The following is a 22,574-nucleotide window of genomic DNA, read 5'->3' on the forward strand; positions in this document are numbered from 1 at the left end:
AAGATATTACTCATATAAATGTAACAACCATTATTATTTGATTTAAATTAATAACCATCTCGCATCAAACAAGATCCAGATATAATGTTCATACTCAATGCTGGCACCAAATAACAATTATTCAGGTCTAAAACTAATCCCGAAGGTAGATGTAGAGGTAGCGTGCCGACGGCGATCACATTGACCTTGGAACTATTTTCGATGCGCATCATCACCTCGTCCTTAGCCAATCTTCGTTTAATCTGTAGCCCATGTTTTGAGTTGCAAATATGAGCAACAAACTAGTATCAAATATCCAGGCGCTATTACGAGCATTAGTAAGGTACACATCAATAACATGTATATCAAATATACCTTTTACTTTGCCATCCTTCTTATCCGCCAAATACTTGGGGTAGTTCTGCTTCTAGTGACCAGTCCCTTTGTAGTAGAAACACTTAGCTTCAGGCTTAGGTCTAGACTTGGGATTCTTCCCGGGAGTAGCAACTTGCTTGCTATTCTTCTTGAAGTTCCCCTTCTTCCCTTTGCCCTTTTTCTTGAAACTAGTGGTCTTGTTAACCATCAACACTTGATGCTCCTTCTTGATTTCTACCTCCGCATCCTTTAGCATTGTGAAGAGCTCGAGAATTGTCTTTTCCATCCCTTGCATATTATTGTTCATCACGAAGCCTTTATAGTTTGGTGGCAGTGATTGAAGAACTCTATCAATGACACTATCATCAGGAAGATTAACTCCCAGCTGAGTCAAGTGGTTATGGTACCCAGACATTCTGAGTATGTGTTCACTGACATAACTATTCTCCCCCATCTTGCAGCTATAGAACTTGTTGGAGACTTCATATCTCTCAACTCGGGCATTTGCTTGAAATATTAACTTCAACTCTTGGAACATCTCATATGCTCCATGACGTTCGAAACATCTTTGAAGTCCCGATTCTAAGCCGTAAAGCATGGCACACTGAACTATCAAGTAGTCATCAGATCGAGCTTGCCATACGTTCATAACATCAACATCTTCTCCTGTAGTAGGCCTTGCACCTAGCGGTGCTTCAAGGACATAATTCTTCTGTGTAGCAATGAGGATAATCCTCAAGTTACGGACCCAGTCCGTGTAGTTGCTACCATCATCTTTCAACTTAGCTTTCTCTAGGAACGCATTAAAATTCAAGGGAACGGTAGCACGGGCCACTGATCAACCACAACATAGATATGCAAAAAACTACCATGACTAAGTTCATGATAAATTAAAGTTCAATTAATCATATTACTAAAGAACTCCCACTTAGATAGACATCCCTCTAGTCATCTAAATGATCACGTGATCCATATAAACTAAACCATGTCCGATCATCACGTGAGATGGAGTAGTTTTCAATGGTGAACATCTCTATGTTGATCATATCTACTATATGATTCACGTTCGACCTTTCGGCCTCAGTGTTCCGAGGCCATATCTGCATATGCTAGGCCTGTCAAGTTTAACCCGAGTATTCTGCACGTGCAAAACTGGCTTGCACCCGTTGTATGTGAACATAGAGCTTATCACACCCGATCATTGATAACCCACAAGTGTAGGGGATCGCAACAACTTTCGAGGGTAGAGTATTCAACCCAAATTTATTGATTTGACACAAGGGGAGCCAAAGAATATTCTCAAGTATTAGCATTTGAGTTGTCAATTCAACCACACCTGGATAACTTAGTATCTGCAGCAAGGCATTTAGTAGCAAAGTAGTATGATAGTAATGGTAACAGTGGCAAAAGTAAAGATAGCAGTATTGTAGTGATTGTAACAGTAGCAACGAAAAAGTAAATAAGCAAAGCACAATATGTGAAAAGCTCGTAGGCATTGGATCAATGATGGATAATTATGTCAGATGTGATTCCTCATGTAATAGTTATAACATAGGGTGACACAGAACTAGCTCCAGTTCATCAATGTAATGTAGGCATGTATTCCGAATATAGTCATACATGCTTATGGAAAAGAACTTGCATGACATCTTTTGTCCTACCCTCCTGTTTGCAGCGCGGGCCTAATGAAAACTAAGGGATATTAAGGCCTCCTTTTAATAGAGTACCGGACCAAAGCATTAACACATACTGAATACATGAACTCCTCAAACTACAGTCATCACCGAGAAGTATCCTGATTATTGTCACTTCGGGGTTGTCGGATCATAACACATAATAGGTGACTATAGACTTGCAAGATAGGATCAAGAACTCACATATATTCATGAAAACATAATAGGTTCAGATCTGAAATCATGGCACTCGGGCCCTAGTGACAAGCATTAAGCATAGCAAAGTCATAGCAACATCAATCTCAGAACATAGTGGATACTAGGGATCAAACCCTAAAAAAACTAACTTGATTACATGGTAAATCTCATCCAACCCATCACTGTACAGCAAGCCTACGATGGAATTACTCACGCATGGCGGTGAGCATCATGAAATTGGTGATGGAGGATGGTTGATGATGACGACAGTGACGAATCCCCCTCTCTGGAGCCCGGACGGACTCCAAATCAGCCCTCCCGAGAGGTTTTAGGGCTTGGCGGCGGCTCCGTATCGTAAAACGCGATGAAACTTCCTCTCTGATTTTTCTCTCTACGAAACGGAATATATGGAGTTGGAGTTGAGGTCGGTGGAGCAGCAGGGGGCCCACGAGATGGGGGGCGCGCCCAGGGGGAGGGGGTGCGCCCCCACCCTCGTGGACAGGGTGTAGGCCCCATGGTCTTCATCTTTTTCCAGTATTTTTTATATTTTCCAAAAGTTATCTCCGTGGATTTTCAGGTCATTCCCAGAACTTTTGTTTTTGTACAAAAATAACACCATAGCAGTTCTGCAGAAAACAGCGTCAGTCCGGGTTAGTTTCATTCAAATCATGCAAGTTAGAGTCCAAAACAAGGGCAAAAGTGTTTGGAAAAGTAGATACGCTGGAGACGTATCAACTCCCCCAAGCTTAAACCTTTGCTTGTCCTCAAGCAATTCAGTTGATAAACTAAAAATAATAAAGAAAATTTTTTACAAACTCTGTTTGCTCTTGTTGTTGTAAATATGTAAAGCCAACATTCAAGGTTTCAGCAAAGATTATGAACTAACCACATTCTCAATAACACTCAGGTCTCATGTTTACTCATATCAATGGCATAATCAACTAGCGAGCAATAATAATAACACTCAGATGACAACACTTTCTCAAAACAATCATGATATGATATAACAAGCTGGTATCTCGCTAGCCCTTTCTAAGACCGCAAAACATAGATGCAGAGCACCTTTAAAGATCAAGGACTGACTAAACATTGTAATTCATGGTAAAAGAGATCCAGTCAAGTCATACCCAATACAAACTAACATTAATGCATACAAATGACAGTGTTCTCTCTAGCGGGTGCTTTTTAATAAGAAGGTGATGACTCAACATAAAAGTAAATAGATAGGCCCTTCGCAGAGGGAAGCAGGGATTTGTAGAGGTGCCAGAGCTCGATTTTAAAATAGAGAGATAAATAACATTTTGAGCGGTATACTTTCACTGTCAACGCAACAACTATGAGATGGCGATATCTTCCATACTACATGCATTATAGGTGGTTCCCAAACAGAATGGTAAAAGTTTATACTCCCCCACCACCAACAAGCATCAATCCATGGCTTGCTCGAAACAACGAGTGCCTCCAACTAATAATAATCCTGGGGGAGTTTTGTTTAATTATTTTGGTTTGCTTTGATCTTTTTGATCATGGGACTGGGCATTCCGATTACCAGCCATTTTCTCGTGAATGAGGAGCGGAGTCCACTCCTCTTGAGAATAACCCACCTAGCATGGAAGATACAGACAACCCTAGTTGATACATGAGCTGCTCGAGCATACAAAACATAATTTCATTTGAAGGTTTGGAGTTTGGCATATACAAATTTACTTGGAACGGCAGGTAAATACCGCATATAGGAAGGTATGGTGGACTCATATGGAATAACTTTGGGGTTTATGGAATTTGGATGCACAAACAGTATTCCCGCTTAGTACAGGTGAAGGCTAGCAAAAGACTGGGAAGCGACCAAATGAGAGAGCGACAACAGTCATGAACATGCATTAAAATTAATCAGCACTGAGTGCAAGCATGAGTAGGATATAATCCATCATGAACATAAATATCGTGAAGGCTATGTTGATTTTTGTTTCAACTACATGCGTGAACATGTGCCAAGTCGAGTCACTCAATTCATTCAAAGGAGGATACCATCTCATCATACCACATCACAATCATTTTAATAGCATGTTGGCATGCAAGGTAAACCGTTATAACTCATAGCTAATTAAGCATGGCATAAGCAACCATAATCTCCAAATGTCATTGCAAATATGTCTACTTCATAATAGGCTGAATCAGGAACGATGAACTCATCATATTTACCAAAACAAGAGAGGTCGAGTTCATACCAGCTTTTCTCATCTCAATCAGTCCATCATATATCGTCATTATTGCCTTTCACTTGCACGACCGAATGATGTGTAAAATAATAAGAGTGCACGTGCATTGGACTAAGCTAGAATCTACAAGCATTCAATTCAAGAGAGAAGACAAGATAATATGGGCTCTAAATTAAATCAACAATCATGCATATGAGAGCCACTAAACATTTTCAATACGGTCTTCTACTCTCGACCCCCAAAGGAAAGAAAAGAAATAAAACTATTTACACGGGAGAGCTCCCAACAAGTAAAAGAAGAACGAGAAATCTTTTTGGGTTTTCATTTTAATTACTACTACAACATGGAAATTAAACTAACTAATTTTTTTGGTTTTTCATAAGGTTTATCAAACACACAAGAAGAAAGCTAGAAAAAGGAAATTAAACTAGCATGGATAGCACAATGAAAGAGTATGAGCACTGACAACTAGAATAATGTGTGAACATGAATGTAAAGTCGGTGGGAAATACGTACTCCCCCAAGCTTAGGCTTTTGGCCTAAGTTGGTCTATGTCCATGGATCGCGGCTACTCTCCCCGATGTACTGAGGAGTGTCATCGTACTGCCACCGGTTGACGATCTCCTCCAGATCCCACTGATAAGATGATGGACGATATGGGTCTAGTGGTGGTTTCGGCTCAGGCTCTGGAGCTGATGTCTGGCCTCGGTACGCGTACACTGCTTCCGGCAAGACAAGGTAATGACTTGCAGTTAAATCAAACAAAGAAGGTGCAGGCATGGTCTTATTGTGTTTCTTATTAAATCTCAGGTTATACAGAAGCATCTTATCATCGTTGTCAATAATAAACTCATGTGCTACCATGCTCCTGTAATCTAAAAGGGTAAGAAGCAGCACCGTCTCATCTTCCTCATCATGTCTAATAGGCATCTCGAAGTATTTAGCAAGGCGTGCAACATAGATGCCTCCAAAGATGGGGCCCTTTGTACAGTTTAGACTTAACCGTTTAGCAATAACGACACCCATACTAAAAGTGTTATCACCGAATAAGGCATGGAGCAGAATAATATTATCAGGAACACTGAGGTTTCCACTATTTCCATGACCAATTAAGCATCGACTAGCAAATATGGCAAAGTAGCGTAAAACAGGAAAGTGTATGCTAGTGATTCTCGCATCGGAACCCTTCTTCGATTCCCCTACAGTAATAGTATCAACGAAACCATCCACATCTTTACGATGTGGTTCATCTAAGCTATCCTCAAAGGGTATTCTACAAACCATGCAAAAATTACGTAATGACATTTCCTTAGCCTCATCATATAAATGGAAAGATATTGAAGGAGGTGAATTCTTAGGATGATAATAAAAGTTTTACACGAAAGTATTGGTAAGTAAGAGGTACTGTTCATCCGATCGTGGAGGAAGTCGGTGAGGCCCGCATTTTTAGCCAAAGATAAAAGTCTTCATAAATCCCGGCTGCTCTCAAAAAATTATCACATGGCCACTCACAAGGCCTTACTTCCACTACGCGAGGAAGATTATACTTGGCCTTTTCTTTCTCCTTAGCTTGCTTGTCCTTGGAGCCTTGACTAGAAGAGCCCCTCAAGAAGAACCTCTTCATCTTTTTCTGAAAATTCTGAAATTTTTAGTAACTTCAAAATAAAACGTGAATCAAACTCAATATAATATATAGCAACTACTCCCATAAGTGCCTAGAGCCTATATCATGCATTAGAATTACTTGGGACCTCATAAATTTAACATGCAAGCTCAAGAACAGGGTCACCAAGGCAGTAAGAATTTGCAATGAATAAAGCACTAGAACAAAAACTAATTGGATCATTGGAGGAGTCACATACCAAGCAACAATCTCCCAAAGCAGTTTTGTGAATAGAGCTTTGAGCAAGGAGATCGAAAATCGCAGCAAAATGAGCTAGAACTCGTGCTTGAGCTGGATGGGGATGTTTTTGGGAGGAAGAAGAAGTGTGTGGGTGCAGGAATAAGTGGAGGGGGTCCACCATGGGCCAACAAGACAGGGGGCGCGCCCAGGGGAGTGGGCGCGCCCTCCACCCTCATGGCCAGGTGCTTGACCCCCCTGCAGTGTTCTCAGTGCCTAAAATCCTCAAATATTCCATAAAAAATCATACTAAATTTGTAGGGCACTTGGAGCATTTTTATTTTCGAGATATTTTTTTATTACATGGATAATTCAGAAAACAGACAGATAAAACTAATTTTGCTTTATTTATTCTAAATAACAAAAAGTAAAAAGAGGATACAGAAGGTTGTGCCTTCTAGTTTCTTCCATCTCATGATCATCAAAATGAATCCACCAACAAGGTTGATCAAGTCTTGTTAACAAACTCATTCCAAATCACATGAAACCAGAGAAATTTCAAAGTGGCACTAGGTTACCTCAACGGGGATATGAACATCCCCAATAATAAGAATATCATACTTTTTCTTTGCAGTAGGAAGAGGAAATTCAAAACCTCCAAATATAATTGATGGAATTTTCTCAATATAGTTTATACTGTGAACTTGAGGTTGTTTTCTTGGAAAATGTACCGTATGCTCATTTTCATTAACATGAAAGGTGACATTGCCTTTGTTGCAATCAATAACAGCACCTGCAGTATTTAAAAAGGGTCTACCAAGGATGATCGACATACTGTCGTCCTCAGGGATATCAAGAATGACAAAGTCTGTTAAGATAGTAACATTCGCAATAACAATAGGCACGTCCTCACAAATGCCGACAGGTATAGCAGTTGATTTATCAGCAATTTGCAAGGATATCTCAGTAGGTGTCAACTTACTTAATTCAAGTCTACGGTACAAGGAAAGAGGCATAACACTAACACCGGCTCCTAAATCACATAAGGCAGTTTTAACATAATTTCTTTTAATGGAGCATGGTATAGTGGGTACTCCGGGATCACCAAGTTTCTTAGGTATTCCAGCCTTAAAGGTATAGTTAGCAAGCATGGTGGAAATTTCAGCTTCAGGTATTTTCCTTTTATTTGTAATGATATCTTTCATGTATTTAGCATAAGGGTTTGTTTTAAGCATATGAGTTAAGCGTATGCATAAGAAAATAGGTCTAATCATTTCAGCAAAACTCTCAAAATCCTGATCATCCTTTGTCTTGGATGGTTTAGGAGGAAAAGGCATGGGTTTTTGAACCCATGGTTCTCTTTCCCTATCATGCTTCCTAGCAACAAAATCTCTCTTATCATAACATTAATTTCTTGATTGTGGGTTATCAAGATCAACGACAGGTTCAATTTCTTTATCATTGTTATTACTAGGTTGAGCATCATTATGAACATCATTATTAACATTATCATTAGGTTCATGTTCATCTCCGGATTGTGTTTCAACATCAGAGATAGAAGTATCATTAGGGTTCTCAGGTGTTTCTACATTAGGTTCACTAGAAGCATGCAAAGTCCTATCATTTTTCTTTTTTCTTATTTTTAGAAGAACTAGGAACATCTAGGTTATTATTCTGAGAATCTTGTTCAATCCTCTTAGGGTGGCCTTCAGGATAAAAAGGTTCCTGAGTCATTTTACCAGTTCTAGTAGCCACTCTAATAGCAAAATCATGTTTATTATTTAATTCATCTAGCAATTCATTCTGAGCCTCAAGTACTTGTTTAGCTTGAGTTGTGACCATAGAAAATGTTTACTCGTGAGTTTAAGTTCACCCTTAACTCTAGACATATAATCACTCAAGCATCCAATCATATAAGCATTATTTTTCAATTGTCTACTAACATAATCATTAAAATTTTCTTGTTTATCCATAAAGTCATCAAATTCAACCAAGCATTGGCTATGAAACTTAGTAGACGGAATTTCAACTTTATCATATCTATAGAGAGAATTTACCTTCACTACCTGTGTCGGGTTATCAAGACGATGTGTTTCTTAAGGTGGTATATTAAGACCATGTATCTCTTCAATAGGAGGTAAATTATTAACATCTTCAGCTTTAATACCTTTTTCTTTCATTGATTTCTTTGCCTCTTGCATATCTTTAGGACTGAGAAATAGAACACATCTCTTCTTCGAAGTAGGTTTAGGAATTGGCTCAGGAGTTGGCTCAATTGGTTCAGGAATTGCCTCAGTAATTGGCTCAGGAAGAGTCCAATTATTTTCATTTGTCAACATATTGTTCAATAACAATTCAGCTTGGTCGACTTTTCTTTCCCTGAAAACACAACCAACACAACTATCCAAGTAGTCCTTTGAAGCATCGGTTAGTCCATTATAATAGATATCAAGTATTTCATTTTTCTTAAGAGGGTGATCAGGCAAAGCATTAAGTTATCGGAGAAGCCTCCCCCAAGCTTGTGGGAGACTCTCTTCTTTGATTTGCACAAAATTATATATTCCCCGCAAGGCAGCTTGTTTCTTATGAGCAGAGAAATATTTAGCAGAGAAGTAATAAATCATATCCTGGGGACTACGCACACAACCAGGATCAAGAGAATTAAACCAAGTTTTAGAGTCATCCTTTAATGAGAACGAAAATATCTTAAGGATATAATAATAGCGAGACTTCTCATCATATCTATCATTGCAAGCAAAAATAGCTTTAGCAACTTCTTCATCCATAACATAACCCTCAGAAACAACATGCAATTCATAACTAGGGGGAGAACCTTCATCATTGCTTTCATCAATGATTTCATTTTCAATTATTTCATTCTCTCTAACCCTAGCAAATTGTTCATCAAGATATTCACCTAATGGCACAGTAGTATCAAGCATAGAAGTAGTTTCATCCTGTAACGCCCCGGATCCGATGCGCCAGGTGTCTGTCAGTTATTCGCCATCGTTGCCATGTCTTTTGCTGATAGTTTCATTTTATCATGTTATCATGTGCATCTCATTTTGCATACGTGTTCGTCTCATGCATCCGAGCATTTTCCCCATTGTCTGTTTTGCAATCCGGCGCTCCTATGTCCTCCGGTGTCCCCCTCTTCTCTCTTTTCATGTGCGGGTGTTGAACTTTCTCGGAATGGCCCGAGGTTTGCCAAGCGGCCTTGGTATAGCACCGGTAGACCGCCTGTCAAGTTTCGTGCCATTTGGAGGTCGTTTGATACTCCAACGGTTAACCGGGTAACCGCAAAACCATCTTTCTCTTTGCAGCCCAACACCTTTCCAAACTGGCCCAAAACACATCTAACCCCCCTCAATGCTCTCGGCCGTTCGATCACGATCGTGTGGGCGAAAACCGCTCTTCATTTGGACTCTCCTAACTCCCTCTACCTATAAATATGTGTCCCTCCCCGTCCAAATCGCAGATGAAACCCTAGCAACTCCTCCCCGCGCCGCCGGACATGTCCATCCGCGCCGGACATGTCCACCGGACACGTCGCTCCGACCAATCGGGCGTCGCCACGTCATCGTCGCCGCCGCCCGCAGCCAATCTCCTCCCGCCACGTCGCTCCCGCCGCCGTCTGCACCGCGCGGGCCCGCGAGCCCAGATCCGGCCCGCGGGGCCCGAGCCGCCGCCCGTCGCCGCCCGTGCGGATCCTGCCTCCGCGCCCGAGGCCGCCTCCGAGCGCCGCGCTGCCGTCCTCGCAGCCGGTCACCGCCTCCCCGCGCGACACCCTCCGCTTCCGGTCGCCGGCCCTCGCCGCGCCGCTTGCCGCCGCCCGGATCCGGCCGGGCTAGGCCAGATCCGGTGCCTGGGGACCGGATCCCGCCGCCGCCGCCTTGTTTTAGCCATCCCCGAGCTCCGCCCCTCGCCGGAGTTGCTCCCTGCCGCCGCCGCCATGGATCGTGCTCGGGAGCGAGCAGAGAAGCTGCTCCTCCCGTGCGCCGCTCGGGACCCCCGCGTGGGCCCCAGCCCAGCTCCCCGTGAGGCCCAGCCAGACCAGCCTAGCGCCCGGCCTGCCCCGGCCTCTCCACTTCTGGGCTCAGCCCAATGGGTGAGAAACCCTCTTTCCCCCGCCCCGTGCAACATTTAGCCATACTAGATGACCCGTTGCGCCAATGGCGCAAAGGGCGAGAGAAAACCATGCAAGTTGGAAGTATTTAAAGACCAATATTACACTGATGGTAGGTTCATAGGCTAAAAGAATCATGAGATCAGTTTATTCTAAGCAAAGATACATAGGTAGAGATGCATCATGTAGATTACTTTGATCACCCAGCTTCCGGTAAGCAAAGCTACATACTCAGAGATGCATCATGTAGATTGCTTTGATCACCAACTTTTGGTAACTACGATATGTAGTCTTTCGCCGTCCTCATAATTAACATTTTTGCTTGTTGTCTTCCATGCTGCTTCTGCAAAATAAAACTGTACAACAAATGAATAGGAAAACTAATCGAAGTTGCACACACAAAAACATTTAGTTGAAGAACTTTGTAAGGTGACTATTGTTCCATATAATTAGTAATTCCCAAGAAAGAGCGACACTTTCTCCCAATTAAAATGAACAGGTAAAAAAAGACACTATGCAACATCATTAGCTTTCATGAAACACAAATTACTGAAAGAGAAAAAAAATGTACATCTAGCAAGCATGTGGATAAGAAGAAAATCAACTTCCTCTCTCCTATAAACCTTTTGAGCTCCCTACTGAAAAATCGAAGGACCACAATAAATCACTGGAAAGTAGCATTTCACTGTGATTATGTCTTTTCTCAAGGATTTGTGCACACCTATCCCAGGTTACACTTGCTGATGGTTTGTTCTTCGCTAAAGTTGGTTGTTGAATCCATATTCTGTATATATAAAAAGAGGCGCTCCTACTCAATCTCCTTCAGTTTTAACTAAATAATAAACCGACAATAGGATAGAGTTTGAGCGCCTGTGGAGGCAAAAGAGATAACGCCTAAAATGAACATACATGAAGATAGAATCATGATTGTGAGTGTCTTGTCTAAAAGTACATTGATGCCTATTTTGTAGTGACATAGAGAAAACTCCGGTACATATAAAGGGAGGCTAACACATCACGTGTGATTAATGGATGACTTTATAATATGTAGGGACATGCATTATAGAATAAGTGCTAGCCTTTTGACGAGTCCTCTGCAATATCAAGAAGCTAGATCCAACCAATGCACTCAACTTGCCCTGCAAATATATACATGGTTCAGAGTTATTTTCAGAAATAAGCTAGATCCAACCAATGCACTCGACTATTCATTTTTCATAAGAACAATGCTTACCTGATAGAAACCAACAGAGTTGAAACCTAGACTCTCATTGAGAAGCCCAATTGAGATGCCAGTGAGCACTCCAAATCCCATGACGGTCCTTCAGTCGAAAGGTTTGTGCTCAAAGGGCTTCATACTAATGCCACAGGAAGTCAATAGAATGGAACAAAGAGATACCAGCCTGTCAACATGGCGGCTACACAATAAAGAATAAGTACGAGTAAAATTCCAGGGTAAACCAATCTACTTTTGTTTTTCTAATAGTTTAGACAACTATTCTTTCCTTCTCAAAATATCATTTAGTACAACACAATCTCACTCTAACTCCTTCTGCTCAACATATTCATTTCAGTAAGTCACCCCTAGCTGAGTGGCTGTATCATTCAAGTTAAGCTCACGGCTTGTTTATTTTGTTTTAACCTTGATGTTTCACAACCCATAACACCCATCCATACCAAAAAACTAAATTTGCAGCTCGCACTAAACAACATAGTTTTTTTTCCTGAATTTACACTTGCAATACCACATACCAAAATGGATGCGGTAGTAACATGGAGTAATTAGACTGTTGGAAAAAAATGCAAGTCTATAGATGCTCCAAGTATATTAAAAGCCAACCTAGTGTAACTCTCATTTAAGAATAATATAGCATTGACCTTGCGATATACTTGTATGCAGATTTTCTCGGAATCTCACTTCAGTAGCACCTATCCATACATACATACACATATAGCATTGACCTTGTGGTATACTTGTACACCTTCGTTGCCTATACATACATACACATATTCAGTTGACGAAGCATGGTTTACTTTATACTACACACATGATCCTAAATCTGAGAAATTAGAAATGGCCTAGCCAAGCTACAACCTTTGAACACATACCTTATTTTGCCTGATGGTGTGCAGTGTGATGGCCACAAACAGCAAGACCTGGACAAGAATACTGAACATGATTCCCATCAAAAGGCCCTGCCCACCTGTATAAGGAAGCAAGTGAAGGCAAGTTCAAAAGCAAGCATGAAAAGCAATACATGATAACCGAGCAAATATGTACAGTGTTCACTGATACATTTTCTTTAGAAAGGGGATGACCCTGGCCTCTGCATAAGTGATGCACACAGAAAGTATTCACTGATACATACCAAACATTTTGTCGCTTCACATCCCCGTGGCAGACTCCAGGAACAGTATGAACCTACACAAGCCCCCTGAATAGCCGCCGCCAATATAGAATTGACTTAGAAAAGTTGCACAATGGCAGGCACACATTTCACATTTATTCACTGGCAATTCACAAACCTGATAGGTGTAAAGCTTGACGTAGATAAGTGGCATCCCCTGTTTGGCATTACTGTAGTTCTTAAGCATACGGTAGAGTATCTTTAGGACATACTCCATGACAAGGTTTAGAAACGGCTCATCTCTACTTGCGGTTGAGAAGAAGCAGTGCTTGAGGGAGAACAACATTGGAATGGTTCATCAAATGGTTCTTGGACCGTCGGTCCTGGCTGCAGTACCTTCTTAATGGCCACCGTCTCCCCAGTTTCCAAGCATTTAGCCTACACATGCATCCATTTCGCTAAACATCAGGCTGGTAATCAACAACACAAACAGAGCAGCAAACAATGGTTAGAGCAATCACCTGAAAGACGATGCCAAATGAAGTGCCCACAACGCTCTCCGCCATGTAGCTAACCATCTAGAGAAACAAAGCAGGACATTACCAACTGGGCGCACAGGCATATTGTTCTAACTGAAAACGTCCAAATTTGTTCTGAAAACCGATAGTATTGAACAGCCCACAGTCATATTCAGAACAGATCTCGAGCAAACCGTAGTTGCATGAGGATCAAACAAATGAGCACTACAAAAATTGGCCAACAAGCTCCATCGTCCTTGATAAATTCAGTCACTGTGCACATATCTAAAGAGAGAAGAGAACACATACATCTCAGCAAGGCAATACTGGCCGTACAAACACAGGCCAAGAGACACAAGGGAAACGTAAAAGACGCTCAGCTCACATTTCACCGGCTTGAGCTCGCCCGCAAGCTGTCCTCGTTTCCTCCAACTCAAGGGCGACGTGAGGAGGCAGGGGAGGAGTCGCCACTGGCGAGCAAGAGAGATGGGAAGAGGACTAATCAGAGATGGAGCGAAAGGGGCAGAAGGAAGACCTGCGACGGCGAACGACGACGACGGCGCCCTTCCGTGCCTCGTACCCTCCCAAGATCGGGGCCCGGAGCAGCCGCTCCCGCCTCCGTCGTCTCGCCCGAGCGGCGCCTCTTCGCTGCTCGCCGCCGCCGCCGCCGCCGCTCCTCTCGTGCCACCGCCGACGCCGCATCAGCTGCTCCTTCCCCACCATAGATCCCTATGCTGCTGTTGGCGTTGGCTGTTGAGGTGAGGCGCTCGGTCAAAATCATGCGAGAAGTGCACAGAGGCGTCATCTAGGAAGAAGAGAGGAAGAGGAGGCGACGGTGCCAGGCAGCTATTTACCCAGCGGGCAAAAGGAAGAAGCTCAACTCACATGGCAAGGGCAAGTGTGTCTACCCAAGAGACCGACATGTGGGATCACTACGGGGCACCGCCTGAAAAAACGAAGAGACACAGTCGGGAACGACGCATGAATGTGAGAGAATGGTTGTGTCAATCCACCTGCCCCACTTTGACCCTCGATCCCTGCAGCCCATCCCACGCAAGACCCACGATCGTGCATCCCATTCCTTTTCTCACCCAAGGCTCGCGCGAGATACACCACAAAGCTGGGCCCGCGAGTAAAAACGACCCACCCGTCATCCATTGAAACCTGAAAGCATGACGTGTATGTAAATCGACGGTCTGAGTCATGACAGCACCGTGAAAAGTACCTATCAAGGTAGATCGTGCGAACCAAATCACTCGCGCGATGCAAACGCGCTAGAATGGCGGGTTGCCTAGCGTGATTTATATGTTTCATAGCGCCCGTTTTTTTTCCGACTAAGTCCCCGAAATTTGCACATTATCATGTCATGTTCATCGCGTCGTATCTCTGCATCTGTAGCCCCGTTTCATGCGTGTAATATGTTAAATTGTTCGGCTCAACGAGTACATCATTTTATTCCATTGCATCATATTCATTTGAGCTCATCTTGATGCTTCAATCTTCGTTGCAAGAGTGCTTCATGATATTGTCTGCTGTCTGTTAACAGAACGAGCTCTTTTGTCATTTTTGCCATGATTTATGTGTGCATCCTATGAGGTTGATGTCTACATGTGTTTTGATCTATGCCATGTCTTCTTTACAGTGGTGTATGACATGTATTTTTGTCATCAATGTGGTGACTAGCACAATCATGCAAACTAGGCATCGTGATGTTGCTGATTTTAGTTCCTGTTTTGCTATTATTTTGATGTCATGTAAACATGATGCTACAGAGAGATCCATGCATATTTTGAGATACTTCAGTAATGATGTTTTGAACATATGGTTATTATCTATCCATTCATGCCTCTGGTTGCATTTATGGAGTAGTCTAGCATGTCGTTTTCGTGCTCTACTTTTGCTTCAAAATGTTTCCTGACAGATTGTTTACATGTTATTCATTTTTGCCAAGGTTGTTGTAGTTGATCCTTACATTTTATGGACTTGTTCTTGCATTGGTTTGTTTCATAAACATGTCTTCTTGATGATGCTATGCTTATCTTTTCATGCAATGACTTGTGGTGAGTGTATCAAGCTTGTTAAGTAGGGTACATACTGTTACTGTTTTGCTAGGCTGAATCTGTTATTTTGTGATGCCATGTAAACCTGCTTCTACAAATCATTCTATGCATAATCTGGAGATGATCACTAAATATGTTTTGTTCTACATGTCATCTTCTAACCATACATGCCTCTGGTAGCATTTATAGCCTGCTGTGGCTTGTTCATATCTTGCTCCAAAGTTGCTTCATAATGTTGCTGTCAGCTTGTTAACATTAAGTTCAGTTGTTGCCATGTGTTTTGCTAGTGATCCATGCACCCTATGAACTTGCTCTTGCCATGCTTAGCTTCATAAATATGTCTTATTACTGTTGGTTGCCTTGCTATGCCATGTATTGCTCTGTAGTGAGTTGCACAAGCTCATTTACATGCCTTCATAATTCTGCTCCTGCCATATTTGAATCTGTATTATAACTTGCTATGTTTACGTGGGTGCCATCATATTTTCTGATCTTTTTTGGCTCATGGTCAGTAAAGGACTTTTGATCTATGCAATTAGTAGGTTCATGCCATGCCTTTGTTTGCCATTATAAGTTCCTGTAACATGTTGTTTGATAGCTCTAAACATTGCAACCTGATGTTATTTTCTGCAAAGTCTGAATTGTTATTATTTGCAATCTCGCCATGTGTGTTTGAGCATGTTCTAGTGATTTCTGGAGTTAGCTCAGTGTTCATGTTTTGTAATGCTTTACCTGTACATCATGCCCATATCTTTTGTTTTCATGTTGAGGTCCTGTAGCATGTTGTTTTGGTGCTTGTAATATGCCTAGTTGCTGTTTTGGACAGCTTGTCCTTTAAACTTGTTTCATGTGTGTGTGTTGCACCGTTGCTCCGTTTTGAGTGTGCTCTATATAAAACTTGCTTAGAATTGCATGTAGCTTCATATTATCATGTTGCATCCTTGTTTTGAGGTGTTTGCTTGATGTTTGGGTGCATTTTGCATTAATGCCATGTTTAACTTGTTTTGCTCATATCTTCTAGGCCGTAGCTCCGAACTAAATGAACTTTATATGTAACTTGACTAGAATCTCGTGTAGATCATCTTGGTGCATTTTAGCTTGCTGTTTAACTACTTGAACATAAGGTTTATTTAGATCTGGACCAATTTCGAAATATGCATATGAGGACTTACCGAAATTGTTATATGTTGTTCCCAGCCTCATTTAAACTTGCCTTGATGTGTTGCTCTTGTTTGCATCATCTCTTGCCATGAGTAGCTTCATGTAGCTTTGTCATGCATCATGCTTGTTGTGCATCATGCCTTGTTCATGTTTATGCTTGTGCATTTACCATGTTTATTTCAACCGGTGAATTCTCGTTTCGTTTGACATTCTTCATCTCTTTTCCGGTGGATTCAATTCCAATTTTTGGTACTGACTATATTCTTTTCCTCGGCTCAAGTGTTTTCCCTGCTCGTTTGCCTCTCGCCAGTTTGTCCTTCCGGAGTGTTCAAGACATCTCAGGAGATTTATTTGTGTTCGAACTAATGCGAGGTTGTCACCTCATTCAAATATTTTAGTTGTTCCGGTGCATCATCTATCTATTCAACATCCTTTCCAATAGTGTTTTCTTTTAGTGGGCCCTAACCCACAGGTTTTTTCCAGGATCTTACCTGACTCTTCTAATTTCCCGGAGCTATTCTCAAATCCTTTTCGAAGTTTGACGTAAGTATGGATCCCATCAGTCAGATGCCTGTCCAAGATCGTTTTCAAATTCTTTTCATTGTTGGCTCAACCTCTTTGTTTTTCATTCTTCCGGAGTATCTCAGTAATTTTGGTGGTGTTTCTCGTCGCCGTTTGAAGATCGAAGAAGAGTTTTTCCTCTAAATCTTGCCCGTTCTCTCGAAGTTTCGTGGTTCTAGCTTCATGTTATCCATCTCGAATTATTTCAGTTTGTCAGATATTCTTTCTTACCCATCTGGAGTATGTCAGGAGTTGTTTTCCCGTTTCTTTTCACTGGAGGCCATCATTCCAGAAGAATTCTTCGTCCTCACATTTCAGCTATCGTTCTCTAATTATCCCGGTGCTTCGTTCAAGTGTTCTTAATCAGCTCATGATATCTTTGTCCTTTTGCATCTAAATCCCCTCTAGCATATTGGTTCTTATAATTCTTCCCGGTGATTCATTCTCTTTCGTCATTCAATTTTCGAATTCTAACGGTGGTCGTTCAAGATTCTTTTCCTTGATTATCATTTTAATTCATTCGTTCTTTCCAATCCTACCGGTGGTTCATGAAGACCTTCTCAAGTTTGCGACATGTCACTTTCTCAATCCTTTTTCAACAAGAAAAAGTAGTATGCAAAATCCATTGCTTGTCATCAATTTAATTTGATGAAGGATAAGCATACAATAAATCTTATTCTTATTTCATCCAAGTGAGTAATCCTTCCTTCGGAGTTTATTCTTGATGAATAAATTCTAGTTCCAAGTCTTTTCATCTTTTCTTTCCTGGATTTCAAAATTTCCTCAGCCATTTCATCGGAACCTCCATCTAAATCATCGCAACGCTCATATTATTCTTTCATCCTTCATTCTATCTCATCATCCTTTTTGTCAGCAGAGTTCTTCATGGTGGTTCTTCATGATTTAATACATTCTTCAAGAGTTCGTCAAGATTCTTATCGGTGGAGTTCAAGTATCTTTTCCTCTCGCATCTCGAAATGCAATTAATTCTCCGTATTTTTTGAAGAGGATTTTTGCATTCCTTTGTTCTTCTCAGCTATTCAATCATTTCCGTTTGCGGCTGGTTATCACCTCATAATTTCTGAGATGTTATCCATAAGTCCACAACAAGCTTATTCTTTCGTTGTTGATTTTCTCAACAACTCCATTCAATATTTTCTTCTAAGGTTGCTTTCTATTTCATTCGTGGCACAAGTTGTCATTTTCTTCTCAGTTCTTTTCATTCAATTCTTTCAATTCTTTCCGGAGGTTTTGTGTCATGTCTTCATCAAGTATCATTCCATCCTCTCAAGCTCGTGTTCTTTTCCTTCCATTTTCAATCGGAGTGCTGCCTAAATCCTTTCAGTCTTATTCGTTTCTTATCTCGTTCTAACCGGAGTGGTTTCATAGTCTATCTGATTCCGTGAGCTTTCGATTCTCGTCATTCTCGTCATTCCTCTCTTATTCTCGAATGCTCTCGATTCCTTGCCTCTTCTTTTGAGTTCTTGTTTCACCTCATCCCTTTTCTCTTCCGTCTCGATCCTAAGATCTCGGGACGAGATCTCTTGTTAGTGGAGGAGTGTTGTAACGCCCCGGATCCGATGCGCCAGGTGTCTGTCAGTTATTCGCCGTTGTTGCCATGTCTTTTGCTTGCGGTTGCATTTTATCATGTTATCATGTGCATCTTATTTTACATACGTGTTCGTCTCATGCATCCAAGCATTTTCCCCGTTGTCCGTTTTGCAATCCGGCACTCCTATGTCCTCCGGCGTCCCCCTCTTCTCTCTTTTCATGTGCGGGTGTTGAACTTTCTCGGAATGGCCCGAGGTTTGCCAAGCGGCCTTGGTATAGCACCGGTAGACCGCCTGTCAAGTTTGGTGCCATTTGGAGGTCGTTTGATACTCCAACGGTTAACTGGGTAACCGCAAAAGCCTCTTTCTCTTTGCAGCCCAACACCTTTCCAAACTGGCCTAAAACCCATCTAACTCCCCTCCATGCTCTCGGTCGTTCGATCACGATCGTGTGGGCGAAAACCGCTCCTCATTTGGACTCTCCTAATTCCCTCTACCTATAAATATGTGTCCCTCCCCGTCCAAATCGCAGATGAAACCCTAGCAACGCCTCCCCGCGCCGCTCCCGCCGCCGTCTCCACCGCGCGGGCCCGCGAGCCCAGATCCAGCCCGCGGGGCCCGAGCCACCGCCCGCTGCCGCCCGTGCGGATCCCGCCTCCCCGCCCGAGGCCGCCTCCGAGCACCGCGCTACCGTCCTCGCAGCCGGTCACCGCCTCCCCGCGCGACGCCCTCCACTGCCGGTCGCTGGCCCTCGCCGCGCCGCTTGCCGCCGCTCAGATCCGGCCGGGCTGGGCCAGATCCGGTGCCTGGGGACCGGATCCCGCCACCGCCGCCTTGTTTCAGCCATCCCCGGGCTTCGCCCCTCGCCGGAGTTGCTCCCTGCCGCCGCTGCCATGGATCGTGCTCGGGAGCGAGCAAAGGAGCTGCTCCTCCCGTGCGCCGCTCGGGACCCCCGCGTGGGCCCCAGCCCAGCGCCCGGCCTGCCCCGGCCTCTCCACTTCTGGGCTCAGCCCAATGGGTGAGAAACCCTCTTTCCCCCGCCCCTTGCGACATTTAGCCATATAGCGCCTGTCTGTTCTTTTCCAGAAAAACGACTAAGTCCCCGAAATTTGCACATTATCATGCCATGTTCATCGCATCGTATCTCTGCATCCATAGCTCCGTTTCGTGCGTGTAATATGTCAAATTGTTCGTCTCAACGAGTATATCATTTCATTCCATTGCATCATATTAATTTGAGCTCATCTTGATGCCTGAATCTTTGTTGCAAGAGTGCTTCATGATGTTGTCTGCTGTCTGTTAACAGAACGAGCTCTTCTGTCATTTTTGCCATGATTGATGTGTTCATCCTATGAGGTTGATGTCTACATGTGTTTTGATCTATGCCATGTCTTCTTTACAGTGGTGTATGCCATGTATTTTTGTCATCAATGTGGTGACTAGCACAAGCATGCAAACTAGGCATCGTGATGTTGCTGGTTTTAGTCCCTGTTCTGCTGTTATTTTGATGCCATGTAAACATGATGCTACAGAGAGATCCATGCATATTTTGAGATACTTCAGTAAGGATGTTTTGAACATATGGTTATTTTCTATCTATTCATGCCTCTGGTTGCATTTATGGAGTAGTCTAGCATGTCATTTTCGTGCTCTACTTTTGCTTCAAAATGTTTCCTGGCAGATTGTTTACATGTTATTCAATTTTGCCAAGGTTGTTGTAGTTGATCCTTGCATTTTATGGACTTGTTCTTGCATTGGTTTGTTTCATAAACATGTCTTCTTGATGATGCTATGCTTATCTTGTCATGCAATGACTTGTGGTGAGTGTATCAAGCTTGTTAAGTAGGGTACATGCTGTTACTGTTTTGCTAGGCTGAATCTGTTATTTCGTGATGCCATGTAAACCTGCTTCTACAAATCATTCTATGCATAATCTGCAGATGATCACTAAACATGTTTTGTTCTACATGTCACCCTCTAACCATACATGCCCCTGGTAGCATTTATAGCCTGTTGTAGCTTGTTCGTATCTTGCTCCAAAGTTTCTTCATAATGTTGTTGTCAGCTTGTTAACATTAAGTTCAGTTGTTGCCATGTGTTTTGCTAGTGATCCATGCACCCTATGAACTTGCTCTTGCCATGCTTAGCTTCACAAATATGTCTTATTACTGTTGGTTGCCTTGCCATGCCATTTATTGCTCTGTAGTGAGTTGCACAAGCTCATTTACATGCCTTCATAATTCTGTTCCTGCCATGTTTGAATCTGTATTATAACTTGCTATGTTTACGTGGGTGCCATCATATTTTCTGATCCTTTTTGGCTCATGGTCAGTAAAGGACTTTTGATCTATGCAATTAGTAGGTTCATGCCATTCCTTTGTTTGCCATTATAAGTTCCTGTAACATGTTGTTTGATAGCTCTAAACATTGCAACCTGATGTTATTTTCTATAAAGTCTGAATTGTTATTACTTGCAATCTCGCCATGTGTGTTTGAGCATGTTCTAGTGATTTCTGGAGTTAGCTCAGTGTTCATGTTTTGTAATGCTTTACCTGTACATCATGCCCATGTCGTTTGTTTTCATGTTGAGGTCCTGTAGCATGTTGTTTTGGTGCTTGCAATATGCCTAGTTGCTGTTTTGGACAACTTGTCCTTTAAACTTGTTTCATGTGTGTGTGTTGCACCGTTGCTCCGTTTTGAGTGTGCTCTATATGAAACTTGCTTAGAATTGCATGTAGCTTCATATTATCATGTTGCATCCTTGTTTTGAGGTATTTGCTTGATGTTTGGGTGCATTTTGCATCAATGCCATGTTTAACTTGTTTTGCTCATATCTTCTAGGCCGTAGCTCCGAACTAAATGAACTTTATATGTAACTTGACTAGAATCTCGTGTAGATCATCTTGGTGCATTTTAACTTGCTGTTTAACTACTTGAACATAAGGTTTATTCAGATCTGGACCAATTTCAAAATATGCATATGAGGACTTACCTGAATTGTTATATGTTGTTCCCGGCCTCATTTAAACTTGCCTTGATGTGTTGCTCTTGTTTGCATCATCTCTTGTCATGAGTAGCTTCATGTAGCTTTGTCATGCATCATGCTTGTTGTGCATCATGCCTTGTTCATGTGTGGTGTGTTTACTATGTTGTGTGCTTCTTCTTGTTAGTTCCTGTTTCGTTGCGATCGTGAGGATTCGTTCGTCTACGCTTGGTTCGTCCTCGTGGCTTCATCTTCTTCATGGACTCGTTCTTCTTCCTTGCGGGATTTCAGGCAAGATGACCGCTACCCTGGATCTCATTACTATCATTGCTATGCTAGTTGCTTCGTTCTATCGCTATGCTGCGTTACCTATCTTTTGCTCATCAAGCCTCCCCAAATTGCCATGAACCTCTAACCTTTGATACCCTTCCTAGCAAACCGTTGCTTGGCTATGTTACCGCTTTGCTCAGCCCTGTTATAGCGTTGCTAGTTGCAGGTGAAGTTGAAGATTGCTCCATGGTGGACAGGATTTTGGTTGGGATATCACAATATCTCTTATATTATTAATGCATCTATATATTTGGTAAAGGGTGGAAGGCTCGGCCTTATGCCTGGTGTTTTGTTCCACTCTTGCCGCCCTAGTTTCCGTCATACCGGTGTTATGTTCTCGGATTTTGTGTTCCTTACGCGGTCGGGTGATTTATGGGACCCCCTTGACAGTTCGCTTTGAATAAAACTCCTCCAGCAAGGCCCAACATTGGTTTTACCATTTGCCTCACCACCACCTACTTTTCCCTTGGGAGTCGCTCTCTCGAGGATCATCTTTATTATAGCCCCCCGGGCCAATGCTTGTCTAAGTGTTGGTCCAAACTAGAGCTCCGTGCGGGACCATTCCTTGGCAACTTGGATTACGTCGGTTCCTGTACGCTTCGCTTATCCGGTGTGCCCTGAGAACGAGATATGTGCAGCTCCTATCGGGATTT

The 22,574-nt window shown here is 42.4% G+C and overlaps 1 protein-coding gene across 12 annotated transcripts; it reads right to left on the reverse strand.

Moving 5' to 3' along the window:
- Window positions 1-10,495: 10,495 nt before the first annotated feature.
- On the reverse strand, window positions 10,496-14,262 carry LOC123112154 (UDP-xylose transporter 3). Of its 12 annotated transcripts, none has more exons than XR_006455183.1 (9): window positions 13,812-14,124; window positions 13,280-13,336; window positions 12,937-13,196; window positions 12,780-12,845; window positions 12,520-12,614; window positions 12,289-12,401; window positions 11,645-11,828; window positions 11,448-11,549; window positions 10,496-10,766 (listed from the first exon to the last, which is right to left on the reverse strand). XR_006455183.1 is itself a non-coding variant. In XM_044533079.1 (3 exons), exons 1-3 carry the CDS (start codon window positions 11,723-11,725, stop codon window positions 10,671-10,673), a joined length of 237 nt encoding a protein of 78 aa, XP_044389014.1. In that variant the 5' UTR covers window positions 11,726-12,279; the 3' UTR covers window positions 10,496-10,670. The 12 variants fall into 12 exon arrangements, 1 of the variants encoding a protein (XP_044389014.1); XR_006455185.1 differs by lacking the exon at window positions 10,496-10,766 and adding an exon at window positions 14,162-14,262 and having other exon boundaries at window positions 10,773-11,549; window positions 13,812-14,026; XR_006455189.1 differs by lacking the exon at window positions 10,496-10,766 and adding an exon at window positions 14,131-14,208 and having other exon boundaries at window positions 10,773-11,549; window positions 13,812-14,026.
- Window positions 14,263-22,574: the final 8,312 nt, after the last annotated feature.

This window comes from Triticum aestivum, chromosome 5B (genome assembly GCF_018294505.1).
Source record: "Triticum aestivum cultivar Chinese Spring chromosome 5B, IWGSC CS RefSeq v2.1, whole genome shotgun sequence".
NCBI lineage: Eukaryota > Viridiplantae > Streptophyta > Magnoliopsida > Poales > Poaceae > Triticum > Triticum aestivum.